This window comes from Micropterus dolomieu, linkage group LG17 (genome assembly GCF_021292245.1).
Source record: "Micropterus dolomieu isolate WLL.071019.BEF.003 ecotype Adirondacks linkage group LG17, ASM2129224v1, whole genome shotgun sequence".
In the NCBI taxonomy this organism is placed as follows: Eukaryota; Metazoa; Chordata; class Actinopteri; order Centrarchiformes; family Centrarchidae; genus Micropterus; species Micropterus dolomieu.
Window position 1 is genome coordinate 14,857,355 of NC_060166.1, and position 18,307 is coordinate 14,875,661.

General features: G+C 39.4%; 1 protein-coding gene across 3 annotated transcripts in view; it reads left to right on the top strand.

Moving 5' to 3' along the window:
- The first annotated feature begins 3,186 nt into the window (after window positions 1-3,186).
- The window catches only part of gramd1bb (GRAM domain containing 1Bb), a 91,977-nt gene continuing 76,856 nt past the window's right edge, over window positions 3,187-18,307 (top strand). For 2 of the 3 annotated variants that reach the window (XM_046073537.1, XM_046073538.1), the window contains exon 1: window positions 14,653-15,098. In XM_046073537.1, the coding sequence (XP_045929493.1) occupies window positions 14,689-15,098 (410 nt within the window). In that variant the 5' untranslated portion in view covers window positions 14,653-14,688. Of the gene's footprint in view, window positions 3,273-14,652; window positions 15,099-18,307 lie in introns of those variants that run through there. The other variant, XM_046073539.1, reaches the window with a different exon arrangement.

Consider the following 18,307-nt stretch of genomic DNA (forward strand, 5'->3'; position numbering starts at 1 on the left):
TGTGGTGACATTTTGAAATTTCTCCAGCTGCTCATTGGGTGGCAGCATGGACTAGATATTCACAGGACTGGCCTGACCCAGAGTAGCCAAGTTTAAAACTCCATGCTATCACCCATATCTATCACATATAATCAGCAAACATTTGACATAGAAAATGGCATTACTAGCATCATCAGTTCTAATAAGTCAATGTATTAAAACTGAAATGAAAAGCCAATTACTGAAAGTTTGTACAAGCTTAGTTTCTCCTAAACTGCATCAAACTGCTTCCATTACACATCATCTTTTCTGTGGAATCACACCTTTTGCATTCTCATTAATCTCGTGGTGATCAGCGATAAAACAAAAGTTTTGTGGAGTCGCACAAGGGTAAATGTGTCTATAAGATGTAACACATTGCATTGTGCGACACTACTTTTGTTATTCCAGTATAGGATTTTTGAGGACACTGTACAATGGATAGATTTCACATGGTGGAGGTTAAATAAAGTGCACTATATTGTAAATGGAGAGTTTTTTTGGACATAGCTGTTGTCTTACATTGTAAGGTGTTACTTATTTCATGCACCTTATCATGCAAAGACACCATAGCAGCTTTGTGCATGTGGGCTAATGGATAACTGATGTGGGATTTTACGAGTCCATAAGCTGCCCAGTTGGCAGTAATGTGGTGTCTATGAATGGCAGAGTAGTTGCAGAGTGTGTGCCATGAATTACTCTCAGTGACTGCACATTACAACAACAGCACCTACAGTGATTTCCTATTCCTCGAGAGACTCGTTGGAACAAAACCTTTTCCCACTCTAATTGGAGTCTTATCACACAGTAGCTATTTCAGGTTGAGTACCAAACTTAGAAAAAACAGACAGTGTACCTTTCTATCGCACAAGCACACACTTGGGCACACAAACGTGGGATATGTTTAGGCGATGGAGGACAAGCAGGGAAGGCGATTTGTTTTTAATCCAAATGTTAAAAAAAAACACTTTTGTTTCTGTAATGCTTTGATTGCCACTTGCACTCTTATCAGTCAGTAGATCGTAGATGAATGTGTAGATGAATATTAATTAAGTTTTCCCTTGTGTTTTAGAGTCTGAGGAGATAATGTTTGCTTCAGATGCATGGATAGATCTTTGAAGTTATGGGGACAGAAGATTTAGAAGGACAGAACATGATTCTTGAATCAAAGAATGCTATTAACCCACTTTTGTGGCCTTAGGAGAGCAGACTAATGGAAGTCAACTGAAAGCCATGTTTTTGATGAGATATGGGAGTTTCAATTATCTTAAGTGGCCAGAGGGGGAAAGTTATTGGATGGGCTAGATAATATATTGAATTCACCTGCATTTTAAATAGCACTGTAATGGAAATCCCAGGCCATTTGTGGTTTGATTTAAACCTCTGTTCAGCAAATACACCTGTGAGATCAAAATGTGTCTTATAAATTAACTGACAGAAATGAGCTGTGGACACTTCAGTCAGCCTTCCCAGAAGCCTGATTTCTCTAGTGGGAAGTATTTTTGTGACAGTGAATGATGTTGATTGTGATCAGATAATATCTGCAGACCTGTCTCTGTTTCATTTGTTGGACTGTCTGTCTTTTTCTCTATCTTTCTTTCTGTTACTTTCTCATCAATAGAGACATTGTTTAAACCGTACATAGAATCCAAGAACTGAGTAATTCCTGCCAGACAACAGCCTTTTTGCACATGTTCCATGCACAAGGCCCCAGAAAAAGTCACACTCAGAGAGGGAGGGTTGGGAATACACAAACACACACAGTTTAATCACACACTTACAGACAGACAGCCCACATTGTTAGTCTGTAACCTTTAACCCTTTGTTCCCAAAGAGGCGGAAAAGGTCTGGCTTCATGATCTATGACATAACGAGTCACTACAGACTATAATCTTCCCTCTTTTAAAACTGGTCAGTTAGTGATGAAGGTCAGCTTGACTGTGCTGAATGGGATCAAATGAAATTAGGATCTATCTATTGGTTTTGAAATACTTCTCGGTGGAGGAGATATCCTCTCTGGATAGTGCGGGTTACAGAAATCCTGCTAGACAAGCTAACACTGCCTCTTGATGTCTCCCTGGTTGTTAATTAATTACATTACAACAGCAGCAGAAACAAAATGTGAAATCCCACATGGTCTGTATCATATTAAAACCACAGTACAGTTTGTTGGAATGTCCAGTGGTTTTCTGATAAAAATGGAGTGTACACCCTGCTGATGTTTCTCTGACTTTCTCTCTGGAGCCTCTGTCACTGCAGCTCAGTACAGGATATGACTTTGCCACTGTCTTACTTCCAGTCTTACTAACTAAAAATTCTGGTGATATTTACCAGTTTGATGTAGTTTTGCTGTCCAAAGCACAGCATGTTTTAGTGCTTTTCTGTATGAATTGGTTTGCTTTCCATCCATTGTAGAGATCATTACTGTTTTCGTGGACCAACATACAGTGTCTATAAAAAGTACTCTACCCTCTTAGAGCTTTTTATGTTTTATTGTTTTACAGCATTTTGGAGAGTTGCTTCAAGCATTTCTTTCTCTTCCTGTTGGAGGTTTTGCAACAATTCTGATTCACCAAATGTTGGACCTTCCAGATACAGTATTTATACTATGATCAATTGAAGCCCCTTGAGTACACACACTAGGTGATCTGCATTGGACAGATTATTTGAATTCTACCATTTGGCTGCAACAGTGAAGATTTAGGTGTGTCTTAATTTGTGTTTTATATGTTTGATTAGAGCACTTTGTAGAGACCTGTTTCCGCTTTGACATTAAAGGTTCTTTTTTTTTGTATTGATCAGTGTCAGTGTGTTTGGAGTTCTTTTTGATTAATATGAGAGGAGACCACACATCTGCTATTGATTGAATAATATAAATGTCTAATAAAAGTTGTTATGCTTTTATTATAAGTGCTCTTCCGTGTTTAGACGCCACTGCTGCACATCATAGATACTGAATAAATACACCCTGATCCGAAGATACTGCATTTCGTGAATAGTGACATTATAAATGATGGAAAATAAAAACAAAGCAGGTGGATCTCGTGCAGCAGCCAGGCCACTAAGAGGTTAAAAGAAGGAAGGTCATCTGTGTGTGTGGTCAGACACTGATAGGTCACCGCTCAGTGGTCTGCTCTCTGCGGCTCTCATCCGTGAAGTAACGGGCTGCGGGTCTCCGCCTCCAAGATGCACTGATTTGAGTTTTCCAAACAAAGCAGCCGACTTCACCGGATGTATTTTACCTTTCAGCATGGGTGAGTACCGTGTATGAAGTTATCCTCTGGGTTTGTCGTTGTATAAGTCTGGCGGACGGACAAGTTTGAGAAAGTTGGCGAGGTCGAGTCAAAGGTAAAAACGCACCTCAGACGCTTATTAAAAATGCCAGACTTTTACCGGATTTCTTTCTGAGGTTTTGTTGGTCCTTACAACAGTTACTTTGTCGATAATTGTGTTGCGCTGTTAGTCTGAAGTGTACAGCCCGGTACGACGTCAGTTTAGTCGGTAAAGCAAGCAGTTAAATAAACATGAGAACTCAGCGCGTGACACAGATTCACAATTTATTGGTCTACGTCGACATCGATTAAACGGCATATATTAATTAAACAGTAGGGTGCAGGGTAAACACTGTGATTCCCGACAGCATGCCCCATAATCCGGAATATAGGGTACAGTTTCCTGCATCGTTGTGAGCAGAGGGCTGTGATGCACTTGCTGCGTCTGTCCAGTTCCTGTTGACCGTCTGAGACAGATGCTGCTGTGTCTGCATCGCCAAACTTTTTATCAAGTGTTCAAATAAACACACCTGTCGAAATCATCGACACGCTGTGTTTGTTTAACTCAGGCGATAATAATGAAAGAAACTGCCCCACGTTGTGAACGAGGTTGTGTGACAGTCGCAGTGGTTTCGGGATCGATGCCCGGCTCGATGCCCGGCTCGACTGTCTGCGTTTCGGTTCCTTCCACCTTGTGAGAACATCTTGATTAAAGTCTATATCATCGCATAGGTGTGACAACACCTTGTATGTGGCCACGGTGATAGACGAAAACGGTTTAAATTGGGTTGGGTTTTTTGTTTTGTTTTTCATTAGGGACTAGTTTTCAAATTCAAAGTAGCTTTATTGGCATTAATGTATAACAACAATATTACCGAAGCATCATACAAACTACATAAGAACAATCAACCCCATACATTTAATTAAACTTTTCTAGTGGTTCAAAAAGTGGGTCCTTGAGGGGGTTCCAGGCAGTCCCCAACAAAAAGGGGAATAATTTATTTTCACTATAAATCCATCCCTAAGTAACACAGTGACCAATGGTATGACTATTTCGGTCATAGGTTTCATACACTTTCTTGATTAAAACATCTAGAAAGCCAAAATCCTATCAGATGGGTCCTCCTGGGACAAAATCCTATTAGACGTGGGTCCGTGGTCTAATTTGTGTCAGTTTAGGGGGCCTTGACATGAAAAAGTCATGTGTAGTTTATTTGCATTCTTATAAGTTCTAAATGTGTAAATGGAAACAGCATGTCCTTTAGCCTACAGGTATTGATAATGCTAAAAATAACAAGTTCTCACTGTGTGAATATAGGCAATAAATTGATATATGTAGCCACCCAGTCAAACGCCATCTGGAGCCACTGGTGGTTTTGGACTCAATGCTGAGTTCTTTTTAAGGTAATAGCTGCTTATAGTAGATTACAATATAAGAAACACTTAAAACAACACAAACCAAACTCTGGTTCAGAAGCTACTGAGAAATCATGAACATTGTGTGGTGGTGACTGTAACAGACTCAGATCCCTGGTTGGTTGGTTTGTGACTGCTGTCTAGCTGTTTGAGAGAACATGTCTGTGGTGTTATGCACATGCAGCACAGCATGTGTTGAGAAAAACTTTTCAGGGGCGGGCTCAAGCAGAATCTGCAGTTTATTCCCACGTGTCACAGCAGGATCCTTAAAATCAGTTCTGCATGTGTGTGTGTCTTTGCAGGTGCCTTTGATTTTACTTTGTGAGAAATGATAACCTAAATTTAAGTCTCAGTCATCTTCCTTTCATACAATATGAGCATGTGACATTTGCAGCTAAAAGTCAGAATTTATATTATATTAAAGGAGCAATTCAACACAAAATACACTTATAAATTTACAGCTCATAAGTCTGAGATTTGTTTATCTTAGATTAGCACAAAAACTGGAAAGCTTTTAACGACCTACTTTTTTATAGTACACACAAAACTTAACACATGCAGCAATAGAACTGTTCAAACACTTCCAGTAGGTGTTAGAGTTTTGTGTTAACACAGTGGCCGCAGCATCTCAGAAAACTTTTGCACGTCTGTGCGAACTAGATACATGAAACGCTTGTACAGTGATCACGTCTGCATGGGTCAAATTGATCATTATAAGTGGATGATTATTACAACCAAATGTGTTTCTTTTTCTTTAATTTCTCATGCAGATTTCCATCGAATTGACATCCATATATTTATTAGATGAATATAAAGTAATGAAGCAGTTTAAATTACTGTTCTGTGTATAATTCAAATACATCATACAGTAAGCAAATTATTTAAACAGCATAGGAATGACTCTGTCCCAAGTTTTTTGATCCAAATGAGTGTTTCATTACTGTACTGGAGATTTTGTTGTTTAGGAAAGGCCTGTAGCTCACTCGCAACAAAACAACATCATTCCCTCAACAAGAGGAGTCAGTACCCGCACTGTTTGTGGCTGTTTCTCTCTCTCTCTGAATAAGACCACTTTGAATGCATCTCACAGTCTTCCCGTTTCCGACAGCCCCTCTTCTCTCAGCTGTTTGTGGCTGTCAGGCCTGGGAAAAATGCCTCCTAACCCCACAGGAAATGACAGTTGGTGAACAGACAGCGCTGTTGCAGTTGTTTTCACCTCAGTGCTAAATAAAGTAGCATTATAAGTTGTGTTCAAGGATTGAGATTCTTCAGGGTGAGTTCAGGCATCATTGTTTATTTTGTTTTTTTGACACACACTTCAAAGCCCAGTTCTTTGCACTAGTTGATTGTGTAGATTATTGTTGGATGGATTATTGGCAGGTTTTATCAGACTTTATTTTGGTGACCCAGATCATAAGACTTTGATAGAGTACATTCTAAACTAGGATTGCAACCTACACTTACTTTCATTATTATTATATACACTGCTAATTATTGTCTTGTACAGTCACCTGTATATAGATGTTCTGACTGCTAAAATATGTGGTTTCAATGGGAATGTACAACCGGAAGAGAGGTATTTTTTTTTTCTATTGTGGCTTGGGTGTTAAATGGTCACCTATTGAAGTGAGTGTGCTATACGTTTTGGGGGTTTTGTTCTTGTGTCTGCAAGTAGCGTCAAAAAGCGTCAGTTCTAGAGAATATGTAGGTTTGGCTGTTTTTTTTTTCTGTTCTGGTTTATGCATGGTTTCCTTGGTATTGGTATTTGACAAACAGTTTCTTCCTTTTTTTTGTTTTAGTGTTGTCACTGAAAAAGAGGTCACTCTATTTCCCTGATTTGTCGCTACACCCTACTTTAGTAAAGATGCTTTCAGCCATCATTTGGAATACCTGACTAAGTCATAAAAAATGATAACAGTGCATAAAAAATGATAACAGTGCAGTTCACTGGACTGTGAGTTAATTAGCGAGTAATGAGAAGTTTAAGCTGTGAAGATGAGTTGTGAGCACAGATGTAAAAATTGGCACAGTTTCATTTCCACAGATGAGAGAAGATTATCATCAGTTGGAGTTTCAAAAGTGACACCACCTGCAGAGTTTTGTTTCATTTTCAGTTCAAAACTTATAAAGCTCTGACAACAGGAGATGCAACTTTAAAGTCTCTACAAGGGATGTAATTAGGAGCATCTTTCAAACCAAAAGAAGAACCTACCAATTAAGTTAAGATTTGACGTGTTCAGACTCTCTGAAATTCATCCGAGAGAGGATTTGTGCAGCTTTAGTGCAGCCAGATGGAAACCTATAGCCACATAAACACATCACTCATATTAGTAACGCCAATTGAGGCGTTATGGCATTGTCTTGTCACCACTTCATTGACTACCACCACTTTAAGGCTTCTAGTTAGGCTGCTGTCGTAAAACTGAAATCTAATAGAACCAGTCAGACCAATTCCAACAAATCACTGTAACAAACCATAAACTAACTTTGTGTTTGCTTCTCTGAATCTGAAGCCAGTTTGATTCCCTTTTATCTCAGTGACTGCCTTTCTCGTTTACAGTATTATTGCATTTATTAAGACTGTTAATAATAATAATGGCTGATACTGATCAAATGCTAGTTTTCCAGTAGGGATGAAACGATTACCGGTTTAACGGTAAACCATGGTAAAATTCCCAACGGTTATTATTACCGTACACGTTTTAATTCTGTATCAAAGGCTGTCCTGAGGTCAACAATTCTGTTATAATCTCACGGCAAACACTGTCCAGCGTCTCCCAGAAGCGGGCACTCATGCGCAGAATACAACGTGGGTTTGTTTGGGTCAATGACAACAGGAGGGAAGACAACACTGCAGAGATTTTTCAGTCACTCTGAAGTCCGGTCGTATTTTAGCTTTAGCCTTATAGTGAACGCAGGGTGAGTTAACTTTTAGCTATGGTTTGTCTTTCTGACTTGCTAACAGCTTGTAAACTGAAGCTCTCAGTGTTGCTGCTCTTGTAAAAACGCTACACGTTGCTCTGTTGCTGTGTGCGTCGTGTGTCCGCAGAGTCTATTCGTCCACTGCACATGATAACACGTTACACAGTTTAGTCAACCAACCAGCATATCTAGAAACGCTACATACTGCTCTATATTCATGTCAGTTTTTGGGCTCATGGCAGTTTTCAATATAAAACTTGGTTTCAGTGTGTGTATCAGTACATTTTAATATTTTTTACAATACAGTGATAATACTGATAACCGTGATAATTTTGGTCACTATAATCGTGGTATGAAATTTTCATACCGTTTCATCCCTATTCCCCAGGTTTATCTACCCTACAACATTGCATTCCTACACCAGTAGTGGGATATTTTACTGGTTCATTTTTTGTTGTTGGATTCTCCAACATGCACAACCTCAAATTAAATGGAGTAATTGTGGAACCAACCAAACTCAGATTTTTTGGATCATAGTTGTGGCTTCGATTCAGCTAATATGAGTCTTCACTACAGCTTCACATAATATCACATACTGTGTTGTACTTCACTAAAGGGCTGTGCCTGTTTCCATAGTGTAACCAGGCTATTTTTAGAGAGCAGAGTGTCTAAATAAGAGATGAAAAGCCTGGTTTTGATCAGTACAGCAAGTCTCTGCTGTTGTGGACAAAAGAGAAGGAAGAGGCAACTGCAGGACACAGGATTGCCTGCGAGCTCTGATTAAGAAGGATGCACTGTGGGCACATCATAATATATAATCCTATATAAGCAGCTGTATGTTTAAGTTTGTATAAAGAATGAAAACCCTCAGCATTTGTTAGAAAGCCTTGTATCCTAGAAGGCTTCTGTCTCTTTTAGTTTACCTTGTGGCTTTGTTGCTATCAATGTAACATCTTTTGTAAGTCAGAAATGAATAAAATGGCTGATGACAGAAATAACCATTCTAGTGTATTTCTATTTACAATAAAACCCTTTTACAGTAAATGGCTTCCCTGGCTGGTGAACAGCACATCATCAGAGTTAGGCTCCACTGAGAAAGAGAGTAGTCTTTTTTGAATGCACTCATTTGCAGTGCAACTCGTTCCTTCAGTCTTTACAGCGAGTCGGTGTGTAATCGGATGCCAATATGACTTGAGCGCTTGTAAGATTTATACAGTAGATTAGTGCAGGGGAGGGGAAAAAGGTAAAATAGTGCGGTGTTACGTGAGCACAGTTTATAATCTCATCATAGCTTCACAGTCCGTGTAATATTCTCCCATCACCCTACTGCCATTATAACATGATGTCATCCTGTTGTGTTGCATGATGCACTCCTACATGAATGAGTAATTGCTCACCGAGAAGGCTTTATATGGGGAGCGGGTTGTTTAGTATGGACTCCACATCGTGCCACATCAGTAGCATCATGCCTGTGAGAAAGACATTACTCGGAGGCAGGGTATAAATTTTTGATGTGAAATATTATTTATGTTCTATTTTTTTTGGTCATTCAATTTGAAAATAGCAACTTTGTTACATGAAGGTTTACATATGCCACACATCAAATTTCTCTTTATTTCTTGCATGCTTTGTTTATTTGCCAAAATAACAAATACTATAAAACATTAAAAAATGTGTAATTGACCTAATGCAACTATTAATTTGGTGCCACCAAAGAAACTTCAAAACTGCTCTGGGTGGTATTAAAAGTTTGAATCTTGAGCTCATAGAGAAGACATAGTTCTGGGCCCCGGTTGCCTTTGGCACTTCTGTCTTTTACTCGGTGGTCATGAGATGCCAACGCTAAACCTCTAATTCAGCTACCAGCAGCACTCTGTCCATAATTTCCTCAATATCTCTGCATATGTTTTCTCAATACTGAATAAACTAAACATGCACCCTCCTATACCAAACAGGATTGTTGCAGCAGCCTCTTCATTTTAGTTAGTTTTTCCTTCAGACTTAATACACCGTGACAGAGATTTCCCACTCCTCAGATGATCTATATTTTGTGCCCTTGTAAATAATTCATTTGACTAATCAGAACACTTTATTGGGCATGTATTTTCATAAGTGTTAGTTTAATCAGCATCAGCATGCCTCTGTAATCTACCCACAGTCTTTGACATTGTGCTGACAGGGACACAGCGCTAAGAATAGAGAAGCAGGGAACAATAGAGCTGAACTTTGATGGTCAGTAATGACGCGTGAAAAAACAAGCAATCACATGGTTGTTCTTTGCTGTGAAGCCATCACGGTGATGGAAAACTGTGATCTCTGTCTCAGCTGTAACAGCAAATCTTCTCCATGGTAGGTCCATCTGTTGACTCCAATAATGTATGCATGGCAAAGTGCACAAGGCACTGAGACACAAGATGGCTAGACCATTCGAGTCCTTCCTGCTGTGCACTCTATTTTTTAATATTATTATAGTGTACTTACACCCCACAGGTGTATCAACACGCTCTCCAGCTAGAGAGCAGTATTACATGGTGTTTCTCTTTTCTTTGAGAAAATTGCAGATCTAAAAATATCAACACATGAAAATCATGGCAGTTGCTTTAAACAACATTCGTTAACTACACTCTCAGCCATGCCCATATGCTCAAGGCTGACATCACCTGCTCACCTGAGTTCAGCCCAGCGAGGCCAGAGCACAACCTGAGGCTACTAGAAAGTGTGAAACTGTAACGGGAAACGTTGTCTTGCCATGATTAATGCATGATGTTCCCCCACTTCCACACTCAGCCTCCAGGTCAGAGTGTGTGTTTGTGCATTCGCTTAGAAACTCACATAGCACATGTTTATTTGGAACATAAACAATGCTGTGATGGAACATGCTTCTTTTTTTGTTTACTACTTCATCTATCCCTTAGCTCATACAGTCTGAAGGCATTTCACTAATGCATTGATAACACCTATCAAAATATTCATGACGATTTAACAATGCAAGTGGAATAAATCATATTTAAATGGAAAAAAAAATTATTATTATCTATTATGCATCAATGATTTGTAACATACAAGGACATCATTAGTTTGATATTTGTATTAGATAAATGCATATTCTTTAAAACAAGTCAGCTGTCATGTTAAATCCTTATGATCGTTCTTTTTTATTAACAAAAACTTTACAAAACATTTAAAACATGCATTTAGATTAACTATAATTACAGCAGAATTTCACTCAATAAAGAATATGCAGATAAGTCAAGTAGTAACCTATCTGATAGACGTAGTGATGTTTTATTTCTTAAATATTCTAACTTTAAAAAAAAAAATTTGTTCCTGCACTGAGTGAAATAAAAACACGCAAAGAAGTTGTAAAATATTATATTTCACCAAGAATGGGAATTTGCAGACTGAATTGCACAGTTCTTGCCTTTTAGCATTGACCTCTAAACAGCCCAATTGCGTTAAGTCAAATATTTGTGAATGAATCCGTGCTGGGGAAATCCAAAGGGAGTCTCTATCTCTATTATACTGATAGCAATGTTTGCTATTTTATCTATAGTTCCTTAAAATGATTGGTAGAAAAGGGGGCATGATCTGTCCCTCACTGCTTGTCTAATTATAATACAAGCCATTTTTCTGACGAGTACATAGCTATTACTTGGATAAATATGGGCCCATCTTGAAATTACCTTTCCTTTTAAAGTCATTGAAAAAGTTATCTCCTTGCAATTTCTAGAAGCTGCAAGGCAGATCCCGGTCATTCTTCTTTAAAAACCATAGTATTGATTTTGCAATACGCAGTTGAACCTGTCTGTCACAATGATACAGGTTAAATGTTGTATGACGCCATATGAAGGGCAGTTTATTTTTTCAGAACACAGACATTAATGAAAGTTATTTATGTCTTATCATATTTCAGCGTTCCTTAAAATCTATTTTTAAAGTTCAAGTTTCAGGATGGGAGATATGAGTTTTATAATCACATAAGCTCCTTGGCTGCTATGTTAAACCCCTCTTCCAGAAAGCTTGGAGTAATTTTTGTCTTGGCCCCACATTAACTTCTGCATTGCTGTTGTCTAATCCCACTTCTGTTAAGTCTCCTGGATGGTCTCTAAAATCAGGCCTTTTCTCATTTGTCCCATTTAAGAAAAGGCTTTTCATACTTTCACTTGCTCTAGGCTCGATTATTGCATGGTGGTGTTCCACTTAGGGCCGGGCGATATGGCCAAAAATGTTATCACGATAAAAACATTTCATATCATTCGATATCGATAATTATCCTGATATATGCTAAATCATTATTTCTTTCAAGTTTAAAGGCTGTTTTTTGCTCCTGAGTGAAAATTGAAGAAACCAGAAGGTTATGTGGTTTAAACTTTTCTTTATGGTCAGAACGTGACAAACACTTGATGCCACACAGTGGATCACTTCATAAATTTGAGGTAGAACATTAAAAACTATTGTAATAAAATCTTTTTCAGCAAATATGATTAGTAATTATTTTTTCAGTCCCTTTTCCTCAACAAAATAAATATTTTAATCGAAAAATTAAGTGCTAATTTGTCCGTAATTCAAATGAATTAAACCAAATATTTATTGACGATATATTGAACATTTATTATATTGTTATTGAGGAAAATTATATTGCAATAATTATCGTTGTTGTTTTATTGCCCTGCCCTAGTTCCACTGTGAGTCAGAGCAGCGTCAAAGCTTAGATTTACAGTAGAGACCATATTCGTTCAGACTGAAACGATCTGATCATCTGATCTTCTAAATCAATACCAGCTTCTACAGCAAATATATTACCTCCTCTGTAAGGCCTCGAACACATCCTGTGGTAACCTTTAGGCCAGATTGAAACTTTGTATACTCTACCTTAGACATCCTTTATAGTCAGTTTATTGACTAGTTGTAATTTGATTTATGTCATTGGAGATTAAATCATTAGTAGTAGTTCTACATGGTACCATTAGGTTATATATATAATATTTCTGTGCCAACAGTGCATGCTCTCTCTTTTGTCTCAGTAGGCACATAACAGGTCCCCTTGCTATGTGTTTCTCATCTCATAGATACCCAGCTGAGAAAGCCATATGTGCAGAGCAATTATTCAGGTGGTGTTAATGGCGGAGGCGATGAGAACAATGCAGATGGTTGTCTTTACTATTGACTTTGTGTCTGCATTATTTTGATGCAGATCTCCCACAAGGCTTCCACTCAGCTCTTGACTGCTTGCTGTGTAATGGTTTCTACCATGCCCCATCTTATTTTATTTTTCTTAAGTTTCCTTGCCAGCTGCACCTGCACAAATGGCGTGTGTAATCTTGGCACACATTCAGCAAGGTTTATCATTAAACAGACAGTCAGCACATTGGCTCTTTAATCAAGGTCAAACATTTGGTGAGAGGGTTCTTTTGTTTTCGGATTTGTAAGCAAATGTCCTCTCTAGCGCTCTGGAGATGGATGATCTGTGGATTATTGTAACGATTAATCGATTAGTTGTTTGGTCTACAAAATGTGAGAAAATAGTGAAAAATATCAATGACTGTTTTTTGTGGGCCACAACGACGTCCTCAAATGTCTTGTTTTGTCCACAACTCAAATATGTTTGGTGTACTGTCATCGGGGAGTAAATAAACCAGAAAATATTCACATTTAAGACGCTGGAATCAGATAATCTTTACTTCATTTCTTTTAAAAATACTTAAACCAATTCATCAATTATCTAAATGAATCCCATTAATTTAACATTTGACAACTAACTGATTAATCATTGAAGCTCTAGTCCTCACCATGGGTGCCCTTGAAGCTATAGAGTAGGTAGTCACCACTTGGATATCTATTGTGTACAGTGGCAGTGATCTATTGATGTTTTCTGTTATCTCTGATTTTGTTTGTCGAAATGAACAGACCATTTAAAGGTCTTTGAGGTACCTAATGCCATTTTAGGGAAGACAAGTGTTATAGATTGATAAACTTGGGCTGCTGCTTGGTGGTGGATAGGTACGTTTAATAGATCAGAATTTGGCCATGTGTGAGTGTGTTTGTGTGTGTGTGCATCCCATCAGAAGTGCTGCTTGTTACATGTGATTGGTTTTCATGGTATCTGACTGTGTGTGTTCCTGTACACTATGCCTGCCTTTTTGATTGTGTGTGTGCGTGTGTGTGTGTGGGGAGGGGGGCTGCTACTTCATCATCACCTTTAGCCTTGCCTGTACCTTGCAGTCCTATCACCTCCCTCTAACCTATAGGAGACAGCTACACACTGACTGGCACAAGACGGACCTCGGCATCCACCAGCATGGGCACAACCCAGATCAGACAGTGTCTTCCTCTGCTGCAGCAACTTTAAAATGAGCACAAAGTGACCACGTACAGCCTCCACACCTTGACACACATGATCAGCATCAATATTCAAGGGCTGACGGTCGGTGCCTTCCTCTTTAGCATTAACAACAGCAGCTAAGGTAACAGCTTTGGAAGCTTGGGCTGTAGCCAATGTATAAGTGTGTGTGTGTGTGTGTGTGTAACTTGGCCTGCCAGTCCCTGGGGAGGACCAGCAAAGGACTTGTGTTACACTCCCTGACAGGCCTTATACATGTTTCATCTGCTGGTCTCAGAACAGAAGCCCTCTTTGTTATCTAATCCAGCCCTCTTCTACCCAGCCAGAGAGACTGAGTTTACTGCCACTGGACTGCTCTTCACAGTCTGTCAGTCAGCCACTGAACTGATACATATCAACCAACAGCTTAGGAGCAGGAGAAGGACTTGGTCAGGCCCAAGACATCTGCTATCAGTACTTCTCAGCAAGTCTTTCAATCCATTGGCTGGCACGTGGAGAGGGCTTTAAAATAAACAACAGGAACTGAGGGGACCAAGGTCCACCAAAGATTGTTAGGAATCTAAACTGTGCCTCATCTGTTCAGCACTAAACCTCAACCTTTCTGTAGCTAAGAGCCCTTCAAGCTTTAAAACTGCAGAGTTTGCAATTCTTGTAACCGAGGATCTAAAAAAAGAAGTGCTTTAGGGGTTGTATTTGCATTTTAGAAAGCTAGTCAGGACCATGAGTGACACTCTTAGACCCCCTTCGCTCCAGGTGAGCGTCCCAAACGATGCCCCGGCATACTCAGACGGAGGAAGCAACGCCGTGTCAGATGGCTCCATGCGATCCAGCTCCTCAACTCCGACGCTCCGCCGTAAGCGCTTCAAAATGCGGCGCATGAGGAACGTGCCCAGCGAGAAGGAGAACGAAAGGGGGCGGCTAACTGTCGGTCACCTTGCGGCCCGATCCCACTCAGGCTCCAAGGAGTACCTCCAGCTGCCTTCCATTGAGATCACGCCATCCAGCGACGAAGACGCCCCTTCTTCCTGGTCGCGCTGCTCCACACCCAGCGCCAGTCCGCGCCGTAAGCGTTTCCTGTTGAGGAAGTGGCTGAAGGTCCGAGAGAGGAAGGAGCAAGTCAGTGAGAGCAGGTTGGTATGGGCCCTCCCTGCTCACCTCTCCCTATTCCCCTTCTTCTCCCCACATCTTCCCTAATAGCTCCATGCTGCTTCAAATCTCCTGCTACCAGCACTAATGTGTTGTATCACTAACTGAAAGAGAGTTAAATTGTTTCTACTCAGGTATTTAGTTGAACAATTAGACTTCTGTTTAGCTTGAGGTTTCTTTTCACCTTTCAGAGTTAAGCAAGCCGCTTAATGGCCACACACAATTTAATACAAGAGGTGGTTACAGTAAGGGTTTTTCAGGTTTCTAAAGATTCTTAGGTTGAATCTGAAGCCCAGCATGCATTTGTTTTATATTAAATGTAGCCACCATTGGCCCTAGAAAATTAATATGTCATCCCTGCTATGTACTTGTATATGGACGGGTTGACAATAAAGTTCTTGTGAGTCTTCTCACTTTGTATAACTGTTGTTTTCATTTGCTTGTAACAACTCAGCAGTGATTTTTTTTTAGTTGTATAGGTATGCATCTGTATACGTATTTTTTCCAGTATAGTGTTGTAGCATGTTTTTTGAGTACATTTTTTAAAAAATATTCTTTTTATTTTTTGATGACTCTGCAGTTTTGTAGTAAGTGTGGGGTGACTGAAGGTGAGATCAACCCATGCAGGCACAACATAGGTTTAGGCTACACTTACAAGAGATGTGTAGTTCACACACATGAGCTGCTAAAACAATAATTAATGGCACTGATTGTTACACTTGTCAACAAGAATGGACAGAATGCCCAAAACTTGCTTGCAGATTGCTTCCTCTTGTGAGTGTTAAAAACAGAGATACGGTAGGGTCATTTGAAACTTAAAAGGTTGGCCTAACAACAGTACTAGAGGAAAGGTTGAGGGGTTTATAAAATCAATAGGTTTTGTCCTTTTGGATGCATAGTTGTGAGATATCTGACATCTGAGAATACAGTGTGTGTGATGGTGGCGCTAGAGGAAAGGTCATTAAAGGCCAGTAAATTAAATCGGCCCCTTCAAAGTTTAAGTATTTTAACAGTTTAAGTAAAGCGACCTTCCTCACTAAAACATGTTGAATGAGCTTATGCTAATTGGAAGTTAGTAGTTAAAATAAAAACACAAGATGAAAGGTAGGAATAATTCTGCAATAATAATTATTAAGTCTAATTACAATTAGGGCTGGGCGATATGGACCAAAGAGTCATATGCCGGTACTGTTAGGTAGAGTTCCAGTATAAAATATATATCGGTATGTTCTGCTAAGTAGGCAGGGCGGGGGTGTCAATTTTAGCGGCCATGTTTTTTCTATTTGTAGTAACTTAGCTTGTATCTTATTTCACCATTGTAATTATACTTGATTTTCCATCATAAGTGTCACTCACTTATTGAATCTGCCTCCTTCAGTTCTCTTCACACTCACAGACCTATCATTGTCTGCTCCAAACACGTCAGCGTGCCCCGCTTCTTTCCATCTATGTCTGATCCGGTGGCTTTCTCCATCAGTAGGCTACATTGTATAAAGACGCCGACTTTCTTCCACCTGCAGCGTCGCCGCATGTTGAGGAGGCGTGTTGATGACGTAGCCCATCAAAACAAAACCAACGTGGTAGCTAACGAATGACATCTGACTGGTGTGTTCACTGTCACTTGGTCCGCTCTTGTAAAATATCCACCGTGTCGCTGCTTGTAACGTAATGACTCTGTGTTTCTCTGATAAATGCTACAATGTGTCACCTAACCAGGGCTGCCCGCCGAGGAAAGTGAATGTGTGGGGAAATACTGAACCGTTGTTTTTTTTTTGTTTTTTACAAGCCAGGTCTTCAGCACTGTGTCTCCCTCCATGTTGTTGAGAGTTGTGGATAGATGGCTGGGATGCAGGGGGAGGGGCTGCGCTGCGTGGTGAGGGAGAGAAAGAGAGGAGCAAACGCTGGAAGGACTTTACAGAAACATATTAATTAACTCAACATCAAACTATAGCGGTATAAACGGTATTATCTAATTTTATATTGGTGTACCTCATTATACCGCCCAGACTTAATTACAATCAGGGATATACTCTTCTTTAAACAAAGATTTCATTTAAGCCCTACAAATCTTTATTTATGGCTCTATTTAATTTATGTGCAGAACTCTTTGTAGTAATAAGATAATCTGATGAGTATACCAAATCAATATGAGATATTAGATCAAAACTTTTTAAGATTAATTTCACAAGAGCATGTGTATTGTATGTTTGCGTTTGGGAATAAATGAAGTCATGATTGTTATTTTACCTGAGAGTTTGGGGCAGTCCCTGTGCCACAAGATAATGCACCTTAGAGACGTCATTGAGTTGCTGTTAAGTCGTGGAAAAATAAAGTCAACCACAGGATTTTTTCATTTCATACAGTACACAAATGTCAGTGTTAAACCTTCTGCTTGCTTCATTGTACTCATGGAAAAGTTCATCAGTCGTGGCCCACTTTATTTATTTTTTTTCATTTTTGGGACATAGAACTAGTGTCAGTCGATACAGGTGTAGTTCTTTGAGATGATAAGTTGAATGTCTGGTAGTTATTTCTCTTCTGTCACTGCAGTATACTAAGCATTATCACGGGTAACAGCTGGCAGACAGGTTCTCTCACTCCATCAATGTGTTTGACCTTTCTCTGAGTTGAAGACAGCCTCTCTCCAAAGGCATGAGTGCATAACCTCGACAGTATCCATGAGTGTATAATAGTCATTATCCAGCACATCTCGAGTGCAGCCTGGGTCCCACTCAGTTTCTAATGAGCACTGTTCTAACAAGAGTTCCTATAGACTTAATACCATCCTGTGACAACATGGCTCCACCTCAATCTGCTGCTTGTTACTAGCTGCATGTAGTATATAAAAAATGTTAAAGGCGTCAAGCAGTGAGGGAGTGACATAAATAATCCAGATGTTAATGTTTACCTTCACTTAATTATTGATTAAGCAGCCGGTTTTACCATGTAAAGTTGTAGTTGCAGTGTGCTATATATTTTCTATCAAATCACATTACTATTTCTGCTTTGTGGGCAGTTTTTTGTTTTTACTTTTTCATTTTGGAGTTTTTAAAAACCCCATATTAGCACCATTATAAATATTAGTAATAATAAAATAGATCTTTCTGGCTTCCTTATTTAGTTGAGGCACTGCACGTTGGCTCTGGTGTTGTAGCCATGCAGTGTCTGGAGCATGGTTATCTATGGACGAAAG